Source organism: Patiria miniata, unplaced genomic scaffold (assembly GCF_015706575.1).
Source record: "Patiria miniata isolate m_02_andy unplaced genomic scaffold, ASM1570657v1 HiC_scaffold_23, whole genome shotgun sequence".
NCBI lineage: Eukaryota > Metazoa > Echinodermata > Asteroidea > Valvatida > Asterinidae > Patiria > Patiria miniata.
The window spans coordinates 8,381,814-8,401,333 of NW_024037062.1; the positions used below are offsets into that span (position 1 = coordinate 8,381,814).

The 19,520-nt window shown below is 41.7% G+C and overlaps 1 protein-coding gene across 1 annotated transcript; it reads right to left on the minus strand.

The window, feature by feature from the left end:
* Positions 1-564: 564 nt before the first annotated feature.
* On the minus strand, positions 565-19,504 carry LOC119731193 (stomatin-like protein 1). Its single transcript, XM_038204261.1, has 9 exons — positions 19,373-19,504; positions 15,136-16,213; positions 13,511-13,617; positions 9,329-9,395; positions 8,296-8,378; positions 6,857-7,116; positions 5,904-5,998; positions 3,876-4,121; positions 565-2,040 (listed from the first exon to the last, which is right to left on the minus strand). The coding sequence occupies exons 2-9, from the start codon at positions 15,305-15,307 to the stop codon at positions 1,835-1,837; spliced, it is 1,236 nt and encodes a 411-aa protein (XP_038060189.1). The 5' UTR covers positions 15,308-16,213; positions 19,373-19,504; the 3' UTR covers positions 565-1,834.
* Positions 19,505-19,520: the final 16 nt, after the last annotated feature.

Consider the following 19,520-nt stretch of genomic DNA (forward strand, 5'->3'; position numbering starts at 1 on the left):
CCTCATAAGACCAAAATTTCTGACTTATGAGGCGTCGGACTTACCTGTATGAAGTATACATTCCACCTCATAGGTCTGATGCCCCATAAGACAGACGCCTCATAAGTCTGACAATGGACAAACGCCGTTTCTGACTTATGAGGCGTCGGACCTACATGTATGAGGCGTCGGACTTATGAGCGGACCCCGTTTTCAGCCGCCGTTAACTGCAGAAAGCAGCTCAAGAAATGACCGTGTCTCTCCGTTAGTTATTTCATTAGTAACAAACGTCAGCACATGCCTTTTATGGCAATCAATCACGGCAGTCAATCACCTTGCCCCTTAGGCCCTGGCAACAGCACCCACTTCAGGTTCATGGCCAAGTGTTGTGTTGCCACACTTTCATAGGTCTCTACTGACCAGCTACCGATTTATTATAGTAGTGGAAAATTGGATCACTGAAGTCAAAAACCAGATGTTTGTACTGCCCCAGCTTCCGAGATAATTTCAAGCTTGTTTTTTTTTTTCAATAAGCAATTGAAACAAGAATAACCAGATTCATGTTAAATAAAGCCAACGAAACAATTTTTGATGTAGTATTTCTTATTTTTTATTTTTAAATTTTTGTTTCCGTGTTCATGACAATTTACAATACAATTCGAATTCTCCACGACATAAACTACTTACATGTAATTATTGCATTTTTAGTATTTCTATTTCTTTTCATTACATGTTTATTAGGATACACAATACACACAAAGTACATGATTCGCGTGTATCGAAATATTTACAAGATGCAAGGTTTCTGTAGCTTGACCAACACATTAAATGTAACACGTTGCGAGTAAATCTGCATACATATACATGTAAAGGGGATTGAATTGCTTTAAATTGCGAGCTACATTTGAATAAAATCTGGAACGCTGACTTAATCCAATGCTTTGCACGTTTTAACTTCGCATTTTCCCAACCAAAGAGACTGTTCCTATATCACGTGATTCAAGGCAAGCCTTATGCTAGCAACCTCCGGCTCCGGAATGGTGTGGTGTCTTTTTGCCATTCTCACCCATTGTGAACAATGTATTGGTGCTGAGCGTCTCTTACGCAACTATGCAAGAGCTTGCCCCGAATCATGTGATTAGCAACAGTGTCTTTGGTCTGGAGAATTCAAGTAAGTCAGTGTAGGCCTACCAGATGTTTTTCAAATGTAAATCCCAAAGGGTATATAGGTTACTTGCAAATGGCTTATTGTCAAGCAGACACAATTTGACATTCACTGAAATTCAAGGAAATTTTATGGTAAGATTTCAAGCGCTTGTGAAAAAGTATGCAAGCCGTGAGACTCAAACCTACAACCTCCTAGGCCCATTTCACAGTGCTTAATAGCCCCATAAATGTGACCGATTTAGTGGACTACCTCCGTAAATATAGGCCACACAGCCACCATCTTAAGTGCAATGGAGTACACGAAGAAGGGTGAGCATCAGGCGTAATTCGCACAATACATGCGCAAACCAGTACGTACGTGTTCTACATATATAACCCCTGAGGACCGACACACAAAAGGAGAACAACATCCTTTCAGTCCTCGGGAGTTTAGTCTTTTGTTGGAAATGGTCCTCTGTAGTAAGTTTGTGTGCTTAGTCTATGGGAGAGTGTTATATTACAGGGACAAAGGGAAACACAAAGCAATGTCCTCGAGAGTAAAGCAAAACAAGAGTTGGTGTGTCCCACAGTGTGTCCCATCCACTTGGTTCGCAAAAGTGATCAAAAAGCGCCCTCTGTTGTTCGCCACGGAGCCCACAGTCTTGTGTGGAAGATAACCCTCACCGTCAAAAAGTCAAAGATCGTCCAACTAACAGCGTGCTTCCCGCAGCTGCTGCATGACGGTGTCTAGCTTCATGGCGACTCCTCTGTCGCCCTCTACCGTCAGTTTGCTTGCCATGTAGGCGGCGTAGGGTCGGAGCTGGCCCGTGAACATGGCGTGTAGGTCAAAGGTCGTAGTGGTGAGAGTAACATCGGGTGTGTCTGGTGGCTCGCCCGAGCCTGCGTCCCCAGACCCTAAAATCGGGGGGAAAAGACGGCAAAACATAAAAACTAAAACCTTTCTTTTTTTAATGTCAGTACAATAGGGCTTTCTCACTGACCCAGCCTACATCCGGGTACCGGAAAGTCAGCGTCGCCATTGTAGTAGGCAAAGATCGTATAGCGCCCTGCGCAGTAGGTCGTAGGCAAGCCGTCAAAGCTGTGATGGATGGCAACAACTGTGAGAAAAATGCAGAACCAACACCCAGTGCTGGGTCGGCACGATTATGACAACCGTACACGGCACAGGCAGTGACCATTATGCCATTTGATTAAGAAGTGGCAGTTATTTTACTTGAAAATAAGCCCTGTCGGGTTTACAACACACGACGTGGTTGCAAACCAAAACGCTTGCCTACTGCAATGGTGGCCGAGCACGGGGAAACCGGTTGGTCACGTGGTACTTTGACGTCATACAATTGGAACCTATTCAATGATAATTTTGAATCCTACTTTTAACATTTCAGACACGTAACTCATTTGTATCTTGAAAATCAAAGCAGAGAGTATTTACTTGTTCACGTTGAATTTAAAATTAGATCAAGTGTTCAATCGTATCAGTATTGTGTGAGTTCTTAGAGAAAGTCTTGACTACACTACAGGGTGAGTTTAAAAAAGCGGAACCCAAACCCCAAACAATATATTTCATATTTCAAAAATATGTAGCACCAAAAATAATAATGACTGGAAAGCCAATTTCAGAAATTGCTTTAAAGGGAAAATACAACATTTGCAAACATCAAAAAATAAAACTACCAAATCATTTTGAAATACCTTGCTGGACTGTTAGTGAATGACAGTGTAAAGCATCCTGTAAAATCATGGCACCTGGTATACTGTCATTTTCAAGAAAAGTGGTATTTTTGTATCAAAACTGGGTTTTTTTTCAAATACTGGCCCCAATTGACCATCGCACTTGTTTGCAATCGATTACACACCTATGAACGGGTACAAGCCAGCTAGACTGGTTCCCTGACCTTACAATTCCCCAATGTACGTAAATTGCTCTGTTTCTTCTTAAATGGAGTCAGGGAACCAGACTACAGGAAAATGGTTGTTTTTCTTGGTTTTTATAGCATTTTTGAACCAAAAACCTCAAAGAAGTCAGTGTAACTATATTTGCTATATATTTCCAACCCCCCAATTCCATCCATTTCTGAAAATTACAGCAAAAGCAAATGATGTATATTCCCTTTAAGATGGCAAAGTTACTGAAATTGCTCAATCGGTTCAAAGAATATCACCATTTAAACCTAAAACGCAATGACCCTAAAACCTGTTTCGTAAAAAAAAGCAGTTTAGTGTATTCTGACTGTTTGGAACGACAAAGAAAATGACACAGAATACTTGTTTCAACAACTGTCAACAACTGTAGTACACAATATCTTTATTAACAGCCCTGGTTAGGCAAACAATATGATTTATAAAAATCCACTTTTGTTAAAAGACAGGCCCTCGAAAGGACTTTGTTGAATATTTTTTCGCTTTTAAAATGAGGATTTATCGCTGGTGATGTTTGAAGACAAGTGTGACGACGATTCTTGAAATCGCATTTTTGGATGAAAGAGGTTTTAGGGTCATTGCGTTTAAATGGTGATATTCTTTGAACGGATTGAGCAATTTCAGAATTGTTTTCATCTTAAAGTAGCTTATGAAATTGGCTTTCCAGTCATTATTATGTTTGGTGCTACATATTTTTAAAATATGAAATATGATTTTTGGGGTTTGGGTTCCGCTTTTTTTGACTCACCCTAAACTAGTCGAGGTTCTATAAATGGTGCCCCCCCCCCCCCAAGCCCAACTCAACTTACCGTTCTTCAAATCCAGGAAGAACGTGCCCCCGTTGCTTCCAGTCACCACAAACTTGTAGACGGCCCCGACGTCTGCCACGAGCGCCTCGTTCAGAAATGGCTTGACGGACGAGAGGAGCTCCTGGGGCGTGACCATGGGGGTCTGGGTCGCGCCCCTCGGGGGTGAAGGGCGGGGTTGGGAAGGGGGTAACAATGCTGTCATGAGGGCACTAGGCGGGGTCGACATGTGGGCTAGGTTGGGCATGGCTGTTGATGAGATGACGACATAGAAAAAAAGTTGCGATTATTATGAAGCTTTTTCTACTGTCAAAAATTTGAAGAACAAGCAAAGTCAATCAAAGACCACGTGTTTGAGTACCGGTTCATTTGTGACGTATGTTGCGCCTGTGCTCCAATGTAAAAGTGTGGATGTCCCAAATGATGTAGGGCTGTGCGCTCCGTGCACAAGTACCCCCTCAACGGTAAGAAAGAGAGAGTTGGAGGAGACCACTGGGAGAGACATTCGACGCCTGAGACTCACGCAAAGACGCTATGGCTTTGTGCACATTCAGCATAACAAAAGTACTTTACGCTATACGCTACTGTGTGTTCCTTCTACTGGGGTCTCGAATGTCTTAAAAAAGCGCCCTCTCTTGTTTGCGCACAGAGCCCATAAAGGGCTTTATACTAATGTCTCAAAGCGCTTCACAATTTTTGCCCCTGTTCATATAAGGTTATGAGATCAGGCTGCGACAACTATTCAAGATCAGCGCGATTTGTTCTCTACTCCTAGGTGGAGAGAGTCAATTGGGGTAAAATGTCTTGCCCAAGGACACAAGCACTATGATCCCCTTAACATAACACATCACGCTTGCGTTGGGACACCCTGGTAGTGTTGTGGGTCGGGTTGAAAGGCCAAAACCGACCCGAAACATTGAACATGTAGATATAAACCGAATCCGAACCGAAACTGATATGAACTCCCTAAAACCGACCTGACCCGACATAAAAAACAAGGAAAACCGAACCGACCCGAAACCGAAACGACCCCCCAAAAAAGAGAATACCTGGCTTGGGCAACTGCGTGGTTTTTGTGCCTGAACTTACCCGTGTCGCGTGAAAATGGTCCTCTCTCAGCAACTGAATCATACCGTACGGCACTCGCAACATGACCTACTGGTGGGCCTACATGTTATAGACCGTGCGTGACCATTTAGGTCGAACCGAAAAACAGTGACTCTGCAATAAATATTGCACCGTGTGAATTTCCAGACTCTGTTTTTATTTTTTAGTTTATTTTGGTTCATTCTGGATTTTTCCAAAATGGCTTAACTGATCCGACCTGACCCGAAAATCACAAATGCAAAACCGAAACCAACCCGACCTGACTGAAATGATGGACAAACCGATCCGACCTGACCCAAAGTCAGTTTCGGTTCGGGTCGGTTTTGGTTTTGGTTGGGTTTGCACAACACTAAACCCTGGTAGTACACCAACGTTAGTCCCTTAAAGGAGCACTAGGTCCTGAAATCCCTGGAAATGGTATGTTTTGGATTGTTTACCTAGCCTACATGTATTTCAAACATCTGGTTGAAAGGAAACAAACCTAATGTCTTACCGTTCCCGAGAAAAGACGAAAAAAACCCGCTTGTTTACATCGGACATGACGGAGTACGAATACGTTTTTCATGTCGTTCTCAGTGTACGATATACACGTTGTGTGTCTCGGTAACAGCGGTGACCAATCACGAATGCAAAAAAAAAATGGTTTCTTCAACGTCCGCAAAAGGCGAACACTTTACGAATGAAATCACAACTAGCATCCAAACAGCTCGAATTTATGGGGTCGCAAAAGTGGACCCTGAAATTCGTTCTTGCACGCATAACACAGGAATAACACAAAAACGCCCAGTTTTGAAAGGATAGTTGTATGGATGTTTATATCCTACTTTTAAATGTTATTTCCGATAAACAATTGGGCTGTTCCAGGACCAAGTTTCCCTTTAATACCCAACTACGCAAGAGTTGTGCTAGCAAGTACAAGCTTACGTGAGTGCTGGCCGGAGATGAGCTGACTGAAGATTGTGCCCAGTTTGTCCAGACTGACCCCGTCCACTGCTTCCTGGACGACGGTCACTTGCGACCTGACCGGAGGGGAAAAGAATAACATGACAATTGTTCCATGTAACAACCAATTCAAACTCAACATGAGTGTCCCTTGGGTGTATAGTTTTGTACTAGTAACCTCACTGCCATGGCACGAGCGTTGTAGACATGTACTACATGTATCCATGCTATATTTCACTGTACTTTTACATGTAATAGGTGACTATGAAAAGGACTTGAATTCAACACTCACTTAACAGTTCTACCTTGCTGAACCCCCCCCCCCCCACCAAGTTGTCAGTCTTATAGTCCCTCGGGGTGCATAGTTGTGCTCTAGTGACCTAACTGCCAGTCAATATGTGTATATATACCATGCTACATTTCAGAATATTTGACTGACTAGGAAAAGGACTTCAACACAGACTTAACAGTTCCACCTTGCTGACCTCTTCCCCCCCCCCCCCACTCCTTGGGCGTAGTCCCTTGGGTTAATAGTTGTGCAATAGTAACCTCACTGCCAGTCAATATGTGTATATATACCATTCTATATTTTAGAATATTTGACTGACTGTGGAAAAGGATTTCAACACCGACTCACAGTTCAGCCTTGCTGACTTCCACGCCCACAGTTGTTAGTTGTAGTCCCTCCGGTGCATAGTTGTGCACTAGTGACCTCACTACCAGTCAATATGTGTATTTATACCATGCTTTATTTCAGAAAGAGTTGACTGACGAGGAAAAGGACTCCAACGCAAAAAGGACTTCAACGCGGACTTACAGCTCAACCTTGCTGACCTCCACTCTGCAATAGTCGTGCACTAGTGACCTCACTGCCAGTCAATATACTATACCATGCTATATTTGAGACTATTTGACTGACTAGCAACGGGACTTACAGTTCCACCTTGCTGACTTCCACTCCCCAGTTGTTAGTCGTAGTGTTCATCTCCTCCCGTATCAGTTGGTTCATCACGTTCATGTCATTCTCGATGGACTTGAGAGAACGCGGCGTCAGTGTGTTGAGTAGGATGGTCTGGGCCAGCATGCGGGTGGAGTGGTTCAGGTCCTGGACGCTGGCAATGGAAAGGGAGACGTCCTTGGTGCGGAAGTAGACGGTGGCGCCGATGGAGATGGCTGCGCCGTCCGCTGTGATGAACTGTGATGAGTTGTAAGCATGGTAATCGCAAGTCATCATAAGGTTATCACAAGTCAATCATAAGGTATCACATGTCAATCATAAGGTATGAAAAGGCAATCATAAGTTACCTTGTTTTTCATGAGACAGTTACGAGTCATAAAGTATCACAAGGACATCATAAGATATCACAAGTCAATCAGCTATCACAAGTCAATCATAAGGTATCACAAGTCAATCGTGAGGTATCACAAGTCAATCATAAGGTATCATAAGTCATCGCAAGTCCTTGCAGGCTACGTTAGTCATCACAAAGTCGATTACACATGTAAATATCAATTAAAGTCCATCACAAGTAAATGACAAGAAATGACAAGTCAATCTACATGTAAGTCCATCTCAAGTCTGCAGGTTGTGGGTTCAAGTTCAGCCTGGGGTCATGGTGCGTGTGCCCTTGGGCAAGGCACTTTGTCACTCATTACTTCTCTCCATCCAGGAGTAAATGGGTACCTGTGAGGGCAGAGATTGTTTTTGTGATTGATTCAAGCTTCCTTGCGCCTAATAGGCAGCACCAAGCTTTATACTCCCCAGGGAGCTGAGATTGTCTTTGGAATGTTTAATTGGCCCAATGATCAGGGGTAATAATATTGTAAAGCGCTTTGATCTTAGTTAAAAGCACTACATAAGAACTCGTTATTATAATTATTATTATTTTAAGTCAATCAAACATAAAATCCATCACAAATCAATCAGATGTCAATCCTAGTCCATCACAACTCAATCAAATGGTATCACAATGCATCACAAGTCAATCACAATGCATCGCAAGTCAATCACAATGCATCACAAGTCAATCACAATGCATCACAAGTCAATCACAATGCATCACAAGTCAATCACAATGCATCACAAGTCAATTACAATGTGTCACAAGTCAATCACAACGCGTCACAAGTCAATCACAATGCATCATAAGTTAATCACAATGCATCACAAGTCAATCACAATGCATCACAAGTCAATCACAAAGCATCACAAGTCAATCACAACGCATCACAAGTCAATCACAACGCATCTCAAGTCAATCACAACGCATCACAAGTCAATCACAATGCATCACACAAGTCAATCACAAGGCAATCACAATGTATCACAAGTCAATCACAAGTCAATCACAATGCATCACAAGTCCTGACCAACCTGCTGTGGGGGCACGTTGAAGGCTCTGGTTCTCATGTCAACCCGACGCCACTTGTCGATGAACGGCAGAACTATCACCAGGCCTGTATGGGAATCACCACAAGACAGATGAGAATATGTTATCACCTCTATGCGCAAACTAAAGAGGGCGGTCTTTCCTTACTTCAAACATCTGCCACTATTTGACAAAAATGAAATGACAGTCACAACAGAAGGGCGCTGAATACCACACAATTTACCCAAACAAAATGATGCCCTAAAATTGCAGTGTAAAAATCCTTCAACTTTGGGTTTTGCCTTTTTTTTCAAAATGGTTTTCTTTTTTCATGATTTTATTATTTTTAACATGTTTAAAGTTAAGATTTAATAAGGGAATAAATGTGTGCTCGAGAGGTTTTTATCACTCTGTTTAAGACCGCTTAGAGTCTGGGTGCTGATAATTACCCGAGCCGGAGGCAAGGGTAATTATCAGCACCCAGACTCTAAGCGGTCTTAAACAGAGTGATAAATACCGACCGAGCACATATTTATTCCCATTCATACCTTTTTGGTATAAAAAATCAAATAATTCGTTCAAAAAATCCTGATTTTGTTCAACAAGTTCACTTCATGCTTTTTAAACACCCCTCTAGCAAAATAATGGAGTGTTCAGCTGGCGAGTAAGATATAAACAAGATTGACGCGCGCGTAGCATGTTCTGCGCGATGTCGCGCAGAACGCACCTGGGGCGTTGCGTGTTGAATTTAGAACTATAAAATTCTGACTCGCTGGTAGTGTTGCGCATGCCTACGAGAGGATTGTGAACGTTCAACCCATAAAACGGTAAGAGGCACCGGATTTTTAGGAGTCCACATTTTATTGTGACACTGGAAAAGTGTTTAAGACCAGCTAGCCATGTCTTTATCATCCGTTTAAGACCGGCCACGTGACGGGCTCTTGACCAATAGGAATAGCTAAACTGTCTGAGGTATTTATGAATTATTTGTAAAGTTAAGCTTTACAACCCTAGGAACAGAGAGTTTGTTCTATTTACCTGGTCCCTTTGGTTGTTGCAGTCTTCCAAGTCTGAAGACCACTATCCTCTCGAACTGTTGGACCATCTGATAAAGATAATGAGTGGAATTTGACAAAGGGAAAGATACAAGTATGAAAACCAAGGGTGAATCACCTGGGGGGGGGGGGGGGGGGTTGTGCCAGGGGGAGGGGGACAAAAGGGCTCTTCAAGTGGCCTGATTTGAGAAAACTTTGGTTAACAGTAAGCCGAAAAGTTGTGCTAACTATAGCAGAAAACTTTGCTGACGTTGAGCACTAGTTCATGGCGTGGATGTGGTAACGGTTACGCACGCATGGAGATTTTCATTGTAACGTCACTGATTTAAGCAACTTTTTGCTCTAAGGTAAGCGTGATGTTTCTGTGCTTAATGCTTACAGACTCCATGAAATAGACGGAGGCTCTGTTAGCAGTAAATCGTGAGCTTAGCACTGCAGCGCCATGAAATTGGGCCCTGTGCCCAATGTACGTACACTCACTGCTGTCTCTGAGCTTGTAAGAACAAAATATAGCAAAGAAAGAAAACAGCATACGATGTATATTCTTAAAAGTTTCCTAATTTACAGAGCATTTTTACTCTATAAAGTCAACATGGCCACTGTGAATTCATGATCAATGCCAAAATTATGAAACAATGAACCCAAAACGTGAAATGCTTCCCACATGAAGATACAGTTAAACATTCTCTATGCAACCTACCGGTACCTGAAGAGAGACCAACATGTATTTAATGAAGAATTCCCAGCGCGGGAAAAATTACCGCAAATCGCCCGGAGCGATTTTTTGGGGGGTCCCAATCGCTGAACCTGCAGAACAAAACTTAATTTGTCTCACTCGGTACGAGAACCCCATACTCCCTGGAGAATAGTTTTTTTTCTGTTTTTCAGTGGATGGAGACGTGTCTTTAATACTGATGAAGACTCAACCAAACGGATATTACCGCTATGCACGGACGGTACGGAGCGTGTACGGTTAACGTGGTTAATTGGACGTTTCTACTCGAATGCTTAATTACTTTAATCTTGAGTGGGTCGGTGGGGCTGCGAGCTGTCGTTCCTGGGTAGCTTGCAATCTGTTACCTGCTGTGAGATGTGTTAAAGTGTCCTTTGCGATTGAAAATCTTAAAGTTCCTCAGATCTTAAAGGTATAATCCATCATTTGTAATTTGTACATTTTGTTCATTTGAAGCAACAAAAGTGCTCAAAATCTAAAGAAGGGTGCTGAACAACTAACCTGATGAACTTTCAGCTCAGCTTCAGCTGTATTTCGTGAAAAACAACATTCTAGGATCTCCATTTCAACTCAAAAGTTGCTGAATCATGTTTTGAATTGGGCCAGAATTCAGCGTCCGAGACACGTTCTCACTAGCCAATTGCAGCTACGCGATGTCGCGCACCGATCCAACGAATTATAGCAACCACGCGCGCGTGTGCGTCATGTCAACGCTTGCGCGCGCTTCGCCGAATAAAAAAAACAAACTACTAACGGAAATTTCCAACGGTGCTTCTTAAGATGCACCGTTGGAAAGGCCATCTTTCGTTGATTTCTTCAAAATGACAGCTTGCCAGAAAGAATAATTTCACAGGGAGTTTAGTCCTCTTACTATCTTTCGACCAAGTATGTTTTTCAACAGTAATTACGCCAGGTACTTTTTGGATAGCTGCAAATGATGGACTCTGGCTTTAATTCTTTCTTTCTCATTTTCACTTGAGGCATAAAAAGGAATGACTTCATAATCTAGAGAGACTGGATACTTAGAGTGAAGTCCAAAAATACAGGGTTGAAAATACATTATCAAATGATTTTTTTTGCACTTATTAGGCCATTTGCCAGAAAACGTTCACATTTGCCAAGACAGCATCAACATTTGGTGCTTTAGATTATTTCTTACTTGTAATTCCAATGTCCACGTCTGGGTCACAGAATATATCCACATACACTTCAATGACTTACATTTATTTTTGTTGAAATCCGACGTGGGCGTCATAAGTTCTATTGTTTTGTCTATGTTTCAAGCAGTGGATAAAGTTGATAACGATCCAATGGCCCATCAGGCCGGCGTTTACAATGTATCTCCATTTCCTTGGCATGAAACGACTGTGAATATTTCTATTTCCCCCTGGACGGGATGCTAGTCCATCACAGGTTACTCCCAAGCTAATGCCGGCACCCATTTATACTCCTGGGTGGAGAGAGTCAAGTGGGGTAAAATGGCTAGCCCAAGGACACAACGTATGACCAGCAGCCATGGCAGCGGCAATCGAACCCCTGACCCTCTGATCATGAGTTACAAACCCTAACCACTAGGCCACATTCCCCTACGAATCATGAATTACTGAAAAATTCCTTGGAAGACATAAAAAAAATTGCAATCATTTGATAAATTTGTAATAAGCTTTTGTTATTAATTAGACCTCAAATTTATTCAGTACAGACCTTGCAACAATGATAGGGATTGACAGCACACGCTTTGAAATGGCTTCTGCCTCATTTCTCACTCAAAAAAACAATCCCGATTTCAATCATTTTTCTCGGGCGTACAACCAGTGAACATAGCAGCGTCTTATGCCTGATCAGTCAATTTCTGTTTTAATCAAGAGCTCATACATGTTATATGTACTGTATGTCTGACTTCATCCCCCCCCCCCCCCCCCCCCCCCCCGAATGAAACACAACGCCCGAAGCCACACAAGAAATAAAACCCACCGATGCAATGTACCCGATGGCCACATCTACGGGTTATTCAGATCAGTGATTGTCGCATCAGGCCTTCCACTAAAGAAATCTTTGAGTCTGACCGTCATGCTTTTTAATTAAAGTTCTCCGAGCCCTCAGGAACGAGACGAATGCCCACACAAAAAATGGAGCACGCAGGGTAGACTAGTTTCCGCCCCTATCAGAATCTATGTTGGGCAAATTTGTTTATGCGCAAAAGCAAACCAAAGTTTTCTTAACCCTCCTGCTATGTAAACAGTCACAGACAGTCAAAAATGTCCATCCATTTCCCCTGCTATACTTTTAACACAGGCTAGTCACCAACAGTCAGATCATATTTCAAGCAAGCACTGTGACTAGTCAAAGTCAGTCAGCAGACCATGAACAGACAAAGCAGGCAAGTTGTGGGCACAACTGGCTTATCAATTACCCACAGCTAAAGCAAAGCTGTATCAAGTTGCATGTACATAAACAGTCATAGCCAGTCAATCCTGCTTTACGTAGGCTGGGAATTCTTAACTGTTGAAAACAGTCACTTAGTTGATTTTGACTGAAAGGACTACTTGGCAGAGAATGTATGTTTGCATAGGAGGTTTAATACAGTGTAGCAGAAGACTTTAAAAGTAAAAACAATGAAGTTGTTTCCGTAAAGAAAAGCATGTACAAAGTAGAAAATGTGTCACAAGGAAAAAAGGAATTTGTTCTTTTAAGCAAAGACAAAGACGATACAGATCTACACTTTGGCTAAAAAAAAAATGTCCGTCTGACTATTTTTGAAATAACTACTAAACCATGAGGCTAATTTTGAAAATTGTTGGCCTCAACCCCTATGAGTATCATTAAACTTCAGTCATGCATCACTACACAATTGTCAATTGATCACAACAACATTTTTGGACACTGTGAGCAAATTCCTTGCCTTAATCAATTTCAGTGCTGTGTTATATGTACATGTAAGCTGTGTAAAATCCTACATGTTGTGAAAAGGGCTGCGGTTGGGATTGGAATCATTGGCCTGGCTATCAGTCATCATGGCAAGACATCGGTTTAATTCTCAAGGGCAAATGATTCCAATCCCAAACCACATCAGCCTTTTTTCACAACATGCAGGATTTTACACAGCTTACATATAACGCAGCAATGAAATTGATTAAGGCGTGGAACTTGGTCACAAGTGTCCAAAAATGTTGTTGTGATCAACTGACAATTATGTAGTGATGCGTGACTGAAATTTAATGATACTCATCGGGGGTTGAGGCCAAGGCTTCGGAGTATCTACACAACCAAACATTTTCAAAATTGACCTCATGGTTATGTAGTTATTTCAAAAACAGTCAGACAGACACTTTTGGGGGGAACATAAAAGGCTTTCCACTCTGGAACCAAATTGTTTTTGCTCGACCTAATTCGAAACTTCTTTCAGAACCAACTCTTGATGTTTTATCTCACCTTGATTGCTAAGAATCCCGATATAGGAAACGTTAGGAAAACCAGGGCATAACCAAGAAAAACAACCACCGACGTACAGATGCGAGTCAATAGTGAAGGGGTGTACTCTGCAACAACAAAAAATGAAAAGAATCAAAAAGATCAATTTTTGTTTTTTTACTGGACTAGATAGTATGGCAGTGGTGCACACATGGGGGAGGGGGAAGGGGGTGGGGGAGACGAAAGGGGTGGGGTGGGGGTGGGGAAGGGGGTGGGGTGGGGAAGGGGTGGGGTGGGGGTGGGGTGGGGAAGGGGGTGGGGGAGGGAGGGGGAGAGAAGTGTTGTTGCAATAAAGCAAAATTCCGAATAGTTGTCAGAAGTTCTGAAGAGCATTTTCTTAAATTTACAAATTAACTCTGGAAATAGATTTCCCACAAGTTTCCTTTTTCATTAGAAATTATAAAAAGGATGAAGGGTTTCAAAAATTCTCTTGGGGAAAAAAATGCCAGCCTCTTCAGTCTATATATGTAACACCCTGAACCACTTGCCATGCATGTACGTGTACATGTATATTTAACAGTTCAACTTCATAGTGCGGCTATTTCTTTCAATTACTGAAAGCAATCAATTCAAATTCAATTAAGTTAACGGGTATCGATTGCACGGTGTGTCTGGCAATGAGGCAGGCAAGTGCGTGATTAAAGGCATAAGTACATGTACATACACTGTACATACATGTAAGATAATTGCCATGTATCCCAAAAGTAATTCACCGCATTATTGTCATAAAGCTTACATGTACTTGGATTCAACATCGTACTGGAACTAACCACCCGTGAAATTGTTCCGTCTGGCTTGCTGTCACTAAGAAGAAGTCAAGAAATGTAGGTACTTTCAAACGATCAGTCAACTGACTGATTTTTGGACATTGTAAAGAGTGCTTCAGACAAAATCCCGTTTCGCGATCAAAATGTGTGCACGATTTTTCTCTGTTTTCTCGAAAGGAGTAATATCCACTGAGCTGAAACTTCAACAGGTTAGGTTTTGACGAAAGATCTCGTTTGAATTCTGCGTAGTGTTATTCATGTTATCATTGGAAACAAACAAAAAGCATTAACAGCAAATGATCCTACATGCCTTTAAAGGTAGGCCCCTATAGTCCATCATTTGTAATTTGTGCATTTTGTTCGTTTGAAGCAACAAAAGAGCTCAAGATCTAAAGAAGGGTGCTGAACAACTAACCTGATGAAATTTCAGCTCGGCTTTAGATGTATATTTCGAGAAAAACAACATTCTAGGATCTCAATTTCAAATCAAAAGTTGCTAAATCACATTTTGAATTGGGCCTGAATTCAGCGTCAGAGACACGCTACGCGATGTCGGGCACTGATCCGACGAATTATAGTGTGCGTCGTGCCAATGCTAATTTGAATTTCCTACGCGTTGGAAAGGCCTTCTTTTGTTGATTTCTTCAAAATGACAGCTTGCCAGAACGAATAATTTCACAGGGAGTTTAGTCCCCTTACTATCTTTCAACCAAGTATGTTTTTCAACAATAATTAAGCCAGTTACTTTTTGGATATCATCAAGTGATGGACTCTCGCTTTAAGCAACAATTAAATCTAATAGGCCTACTAATCACTTACTTCTTTCTTCCTCTACGTACGGTGGCATGACCTTGCTGTAGGTGAATGCCGACTCGAAGTTGAACGGCGAGCTGAAGTCGATGGCCGCGCTGTCCTGCGACGCGGAGTCCCATTCCGACTTGGGCAGCCGGCTGTACTTGACCGACGAGGACCAAGGACTGGTTGACGTCATGGTGACGAACTGACGAAACAGTTTTCCCTTTCCAAAGGACGAATCCAGAGAATCTTAAGTTTCCAGTTTATAGATTTACAAACACTGATTCCGAGCTCACGGACGAAGTAACTGGGTTTTTTGTAACTCAATGGCAAAAAGGGACCTTTAATCGCAGTCGGTGCCCCGCTAGCACCGGTCACCTAGCACCGGTCACCATGTAAGCTACCAAAAACAAGTCCAGTGCACAAATTGTCAACGTGCAATAAATGCGTCCACTTTCAAAAAGTCTTTCACACACAGCTGTATTTCGAAGATGATAGTTGAAACGGACCTGCAGCGCACAGCAAAGCAATGTCTCAAAAAAGCTCAGCAACAACTTGCAAAAGATTGCCTTCAGTTCAGCAATTCAGCAAATTTTTTTTTTAGTCGCGTTCTAACTCAGATTGAATCCACCGTACGCTGCCTCAGGATCTTTTGATCCGCAAGTTGACAAACACTTTTTTCTTCCCGTTTAGATGCCGTCGCACAAAAACACATCCCCAATTTCATATGGCGAACAAGTCAATCTGTGAGCATCTACCGTCTAGCACACCGCTGTTAATGTCATGACGGCCGGTGCAAAACTGAGGAACGAAAATCAAACCGGACCTGGATTGCACAGAATTCAACGGAGCGTGCAAATATGTGTCGTCCAATCACAGAAAATGTATAGCACCTTTTGACGAGCCCCGTTTTCGTCGGCGACGTTTTAAGGACTATAATCGGATTTTATCCTCACAGTTTCGTGAAGACTGATGAGGTTCCACCAAATTATCCAGGATTGTGGGAGATCGTCGGCTAGTGTGTGTGATTGCAGTGGCTCTTCTGGGAATGGTTTCCCCCCTCTGGAGATATGGAAGCTTCCATTCACATGTAGGCGTGGTGCTAGGTTGTCAGACCAAGGAATAACAAAATATGATGATTTTTATCGTGTAGCTACATATCTGCAGACAAAAATAGAATTTGAGTAAAAAAGGGAAAACGATACAGGATGAATGATTAATGAAAAAAAAATTGTTTTATAAATTCATCTTTTCTATTATTGATAATAAGATTTTGAGATGGAAACATTTCAGGGCAGAAATGATCTGTGGGCAGGGGAACTTCCAATTTTGCTGAAATTTCATTAAAATTTGGGTGAATTATGCAGAATAAAAAAAAAAATTGGGAGCTGGAGACGAGTTGTCATTTTTGCCATCTTCATAAACAAGGCAATTAATTCTGTAATATCATACGTATGTCTGACTCTGACCACATGATGTGAGGTCGTTAAGTTGGTGGTACCTTATTCATTAGTTTTGTCTGTAATTGTTTTTTTTTCTCATTAGATGTCACATATATTTCAGTATCACATGTTTTCAACAGGGGCTCAAAGTGTCTGATACGTATACTTCCACATTTACAGAATCACCCAAATAATATTTTCTATGTTTTCTTTTATAAATTTGATCAGCATGCACTGCAATCGGCTCTGTGCGCAAGTACCCCTCTAAGCACGGTCGATCAGAGTTGTAACGAGTCACTGATTTTTGTGACTCAAGTCGAGTCGAGTCATTTTAAAGAAGTGACTCGAGTCGAGTCGAGTCATTAGGTCAACAAGGTCGAGTCAATTCGAGTCACAAATATTTGAACACTAAATTACAATAAAAAGCAATAAACACAAGAGAGAAAGAATACAAGGCACCAGTCTATTACGGAAATCCAAAGACATAAAGTATGCTGTATGGTACCCAACCAACAGTTTCCATTGCTAGCTCACGTCACAGAAAAGAAGATGTGAAACTTCGGTCTTATAACTGGTTTGGCTTCGGGTCTAGATTTTGTTGTTCGCTGATCGCTGACAACGTTAAGACCTAATTGCATTATACAAAACTGTTTCTGATTATTTAAAGGTGGGCCCGTCCGTATCCATTTTTTTGTGTGAAATCGGGACATGAATTTAGCCAGCGTTCCACCAAGAACTTCAAAATCGCCCGAAACCAATGATGAAACCACGGATTGAGAAATGCGTTTTAAGTCTGGTTCCGGGTTTAGCATTACATGCTATAGAACCACAAGGTGGGAGTCCGCGACACGGTGTATGTTTGTTGTTTCATTATGGAGGAAGGAAACAGACTGCCGCTGTATATAAACGTACATTATTCGCGAACATTAACGTGACGTGAACAAAAACTGGCAACGTGAACGGCGCAGCGTAAGTCATTGCAAATATTTTTCGCAAGTAAGTTTTGCTTTTATTTTGGGACTCGAGTCTTATTAGCCTTCCTCGAGTCGAGTCGAGTCATTCTGATGAGGGACTCGAGTCGAGTCGAGTCATTTGCTCGCAGTGACTCGAGTCGAGTCGAGTCATTTACCCGTCGGGACTCGAGTCGAGTCGAGTCGCCAAAAAATGTGACTCGAGTCGGACTCGAGTCGAGTCATTGACTCGAGTCATTACAACTCTGCGGTCGATGTATCGATATTATTCGATATTGGTTTGATATCCATATCGCCGATATCATTTCTTTAATATCGAAATATCGAAATTTCGATATTGAAGAATGATATCAAAAATATCGATATTGAGGGATGATATCGACAGTATAAAAATGCGTTAGATTATCGTCAAAATAAATCTCCCGTTTGTGGTTTCACCTTGTGTTTAACGTTTGTTGTATAATGGAATAAAAGTCGGCGGCAAATTGTGTTTGTGACTACATGTATGAGAATAACCCGTCGTGTTTGGGGTACACGACTTAATACATCCCCAATGCAAACAAGGAATCACTCTATCGTCCTCCATACGATATTTATGTACATGTACCAGGGGACCACAAAAATGAATAACAAATGCGACATTTCCTTGATTTTTTTTTTTTTTTTTAATTAACTTAACTCATTCATAATCGATATATCGAATATACTCAATATATCCGATTTCCGATATATCGATTATTGAAAATTCTGATATCGACGGTGCTTAACCCCCTCAACGGTAAGGAAGCTAGGGGGAGACCACTTAGAGTGGCATTTGAAAGTATTGCCGATGACACGCCCCCCCCCTCCATCCCAGCAACATCGTCTTGCCACGCAATTGCTATAATTCGTCGGATCAGTGCGCGACATTGCGTATAGCTGCAATTCAAAACAATTCAAAACATGATTCAGTAACTTTTGATTTGAAATTGAGATCCCAGAATGCTGTTTTTTCTCGGAATATACAGCTGAAGCTTAGCTGAAACTTCATAAGGTTAGTTGTTCAGTATCCTTCATTAGATTTTAAACACTTTTGTTGCTTCAAACGAACAAAATGCACAAATTACAAATGATGGACTATATCTTTAACGGCGCTTTTTCGTACAATCAACCTATCGTGCAAAACTCTTTCTGCACGATCGATCGATCACTCAAAGCCATTTCTGTACGATCGACTGATCGCTCAAATCTGTTCCAGAGCAATCGATCGAATATGCAATCCCACTCCTGCACAAGCGACCGATAACGCCCTTCCTTCCCAATCGAGCAAACATTTTATTGCACGTGCCTGATATTTGCCCTTTCGTAATAATGCGTCATTGTAATTGTATTACAATGTAATTATTTACTGAAAATTTATTAATAGGCCTACCATAGAGTGTAGAAATTTGCCCCTTCGTGAAAACTGCTAAAAAAATTAATAAGATGTTAATTTTTTGTATCAGCCAATCAGCATCAAGCTTTCATTGCATCGAGCTTTCATGTTTGCCATCTTGGTTTAATTTGAGTCAGTTTTCTGGTTGTCACCGTCGTCTTTTACCCCTTAATTTCCCTCATAAACCAAAGCCCTGCCCTCTTTCCACAAAATTAAACCTGCTGATATTCAAGAAGGTGTCACTGCCAATTGTTCAGATGTGTCAAGAAATATCAGAATGTCAATTTTGAGTGTCATTTAGTCAACTGTTTTGGTGAGTCTTTCCCTTATTAATTCTATAGGAACGGGGTCCTAAAACTAAGTAAGGATTACCATTACATGTATCAAGTCTGCAAAAAAAAACATGCAAGTGAAAATAGTTTTAAAGCAAGTACCGGTATCATCCGATGTTTTACTCTTGACAGAAACTGCACCCTTTCCTGAGTAGACGATCAAGACCGTAATCCCTCCTTCAATTGGGAAATCTCCGACTTTCCGAGGCGAGCTCCATCAAAACACCAAACAAACATGAGAAGATTAAGT

Bases quoted from the DNA above. Each gene is read 5' to 3' on its own strand.
- LOC119731193 (XM_038204261.1), bottom strand. From the start codon at position 15,307: ATGACGTCAACCAGTCCTTGGTCCTCGTCGGTCAAGTACAGCCGGCTG. The intron at 8,379-9,328 runs GTAAATAGAACA...ATTCCCATACAG, and splicing joins GCAACAACCAAAGGGACCAG to GCCTGGTGATAGTTCTGCCG. The intron at 4,122-5,903 runs GTAAGCTTGTAC...TCTCATCAACAG, and splicing joins CATCTCCGGCCAGCACTCAC to CCATGCCCAACCTAGCCCAC.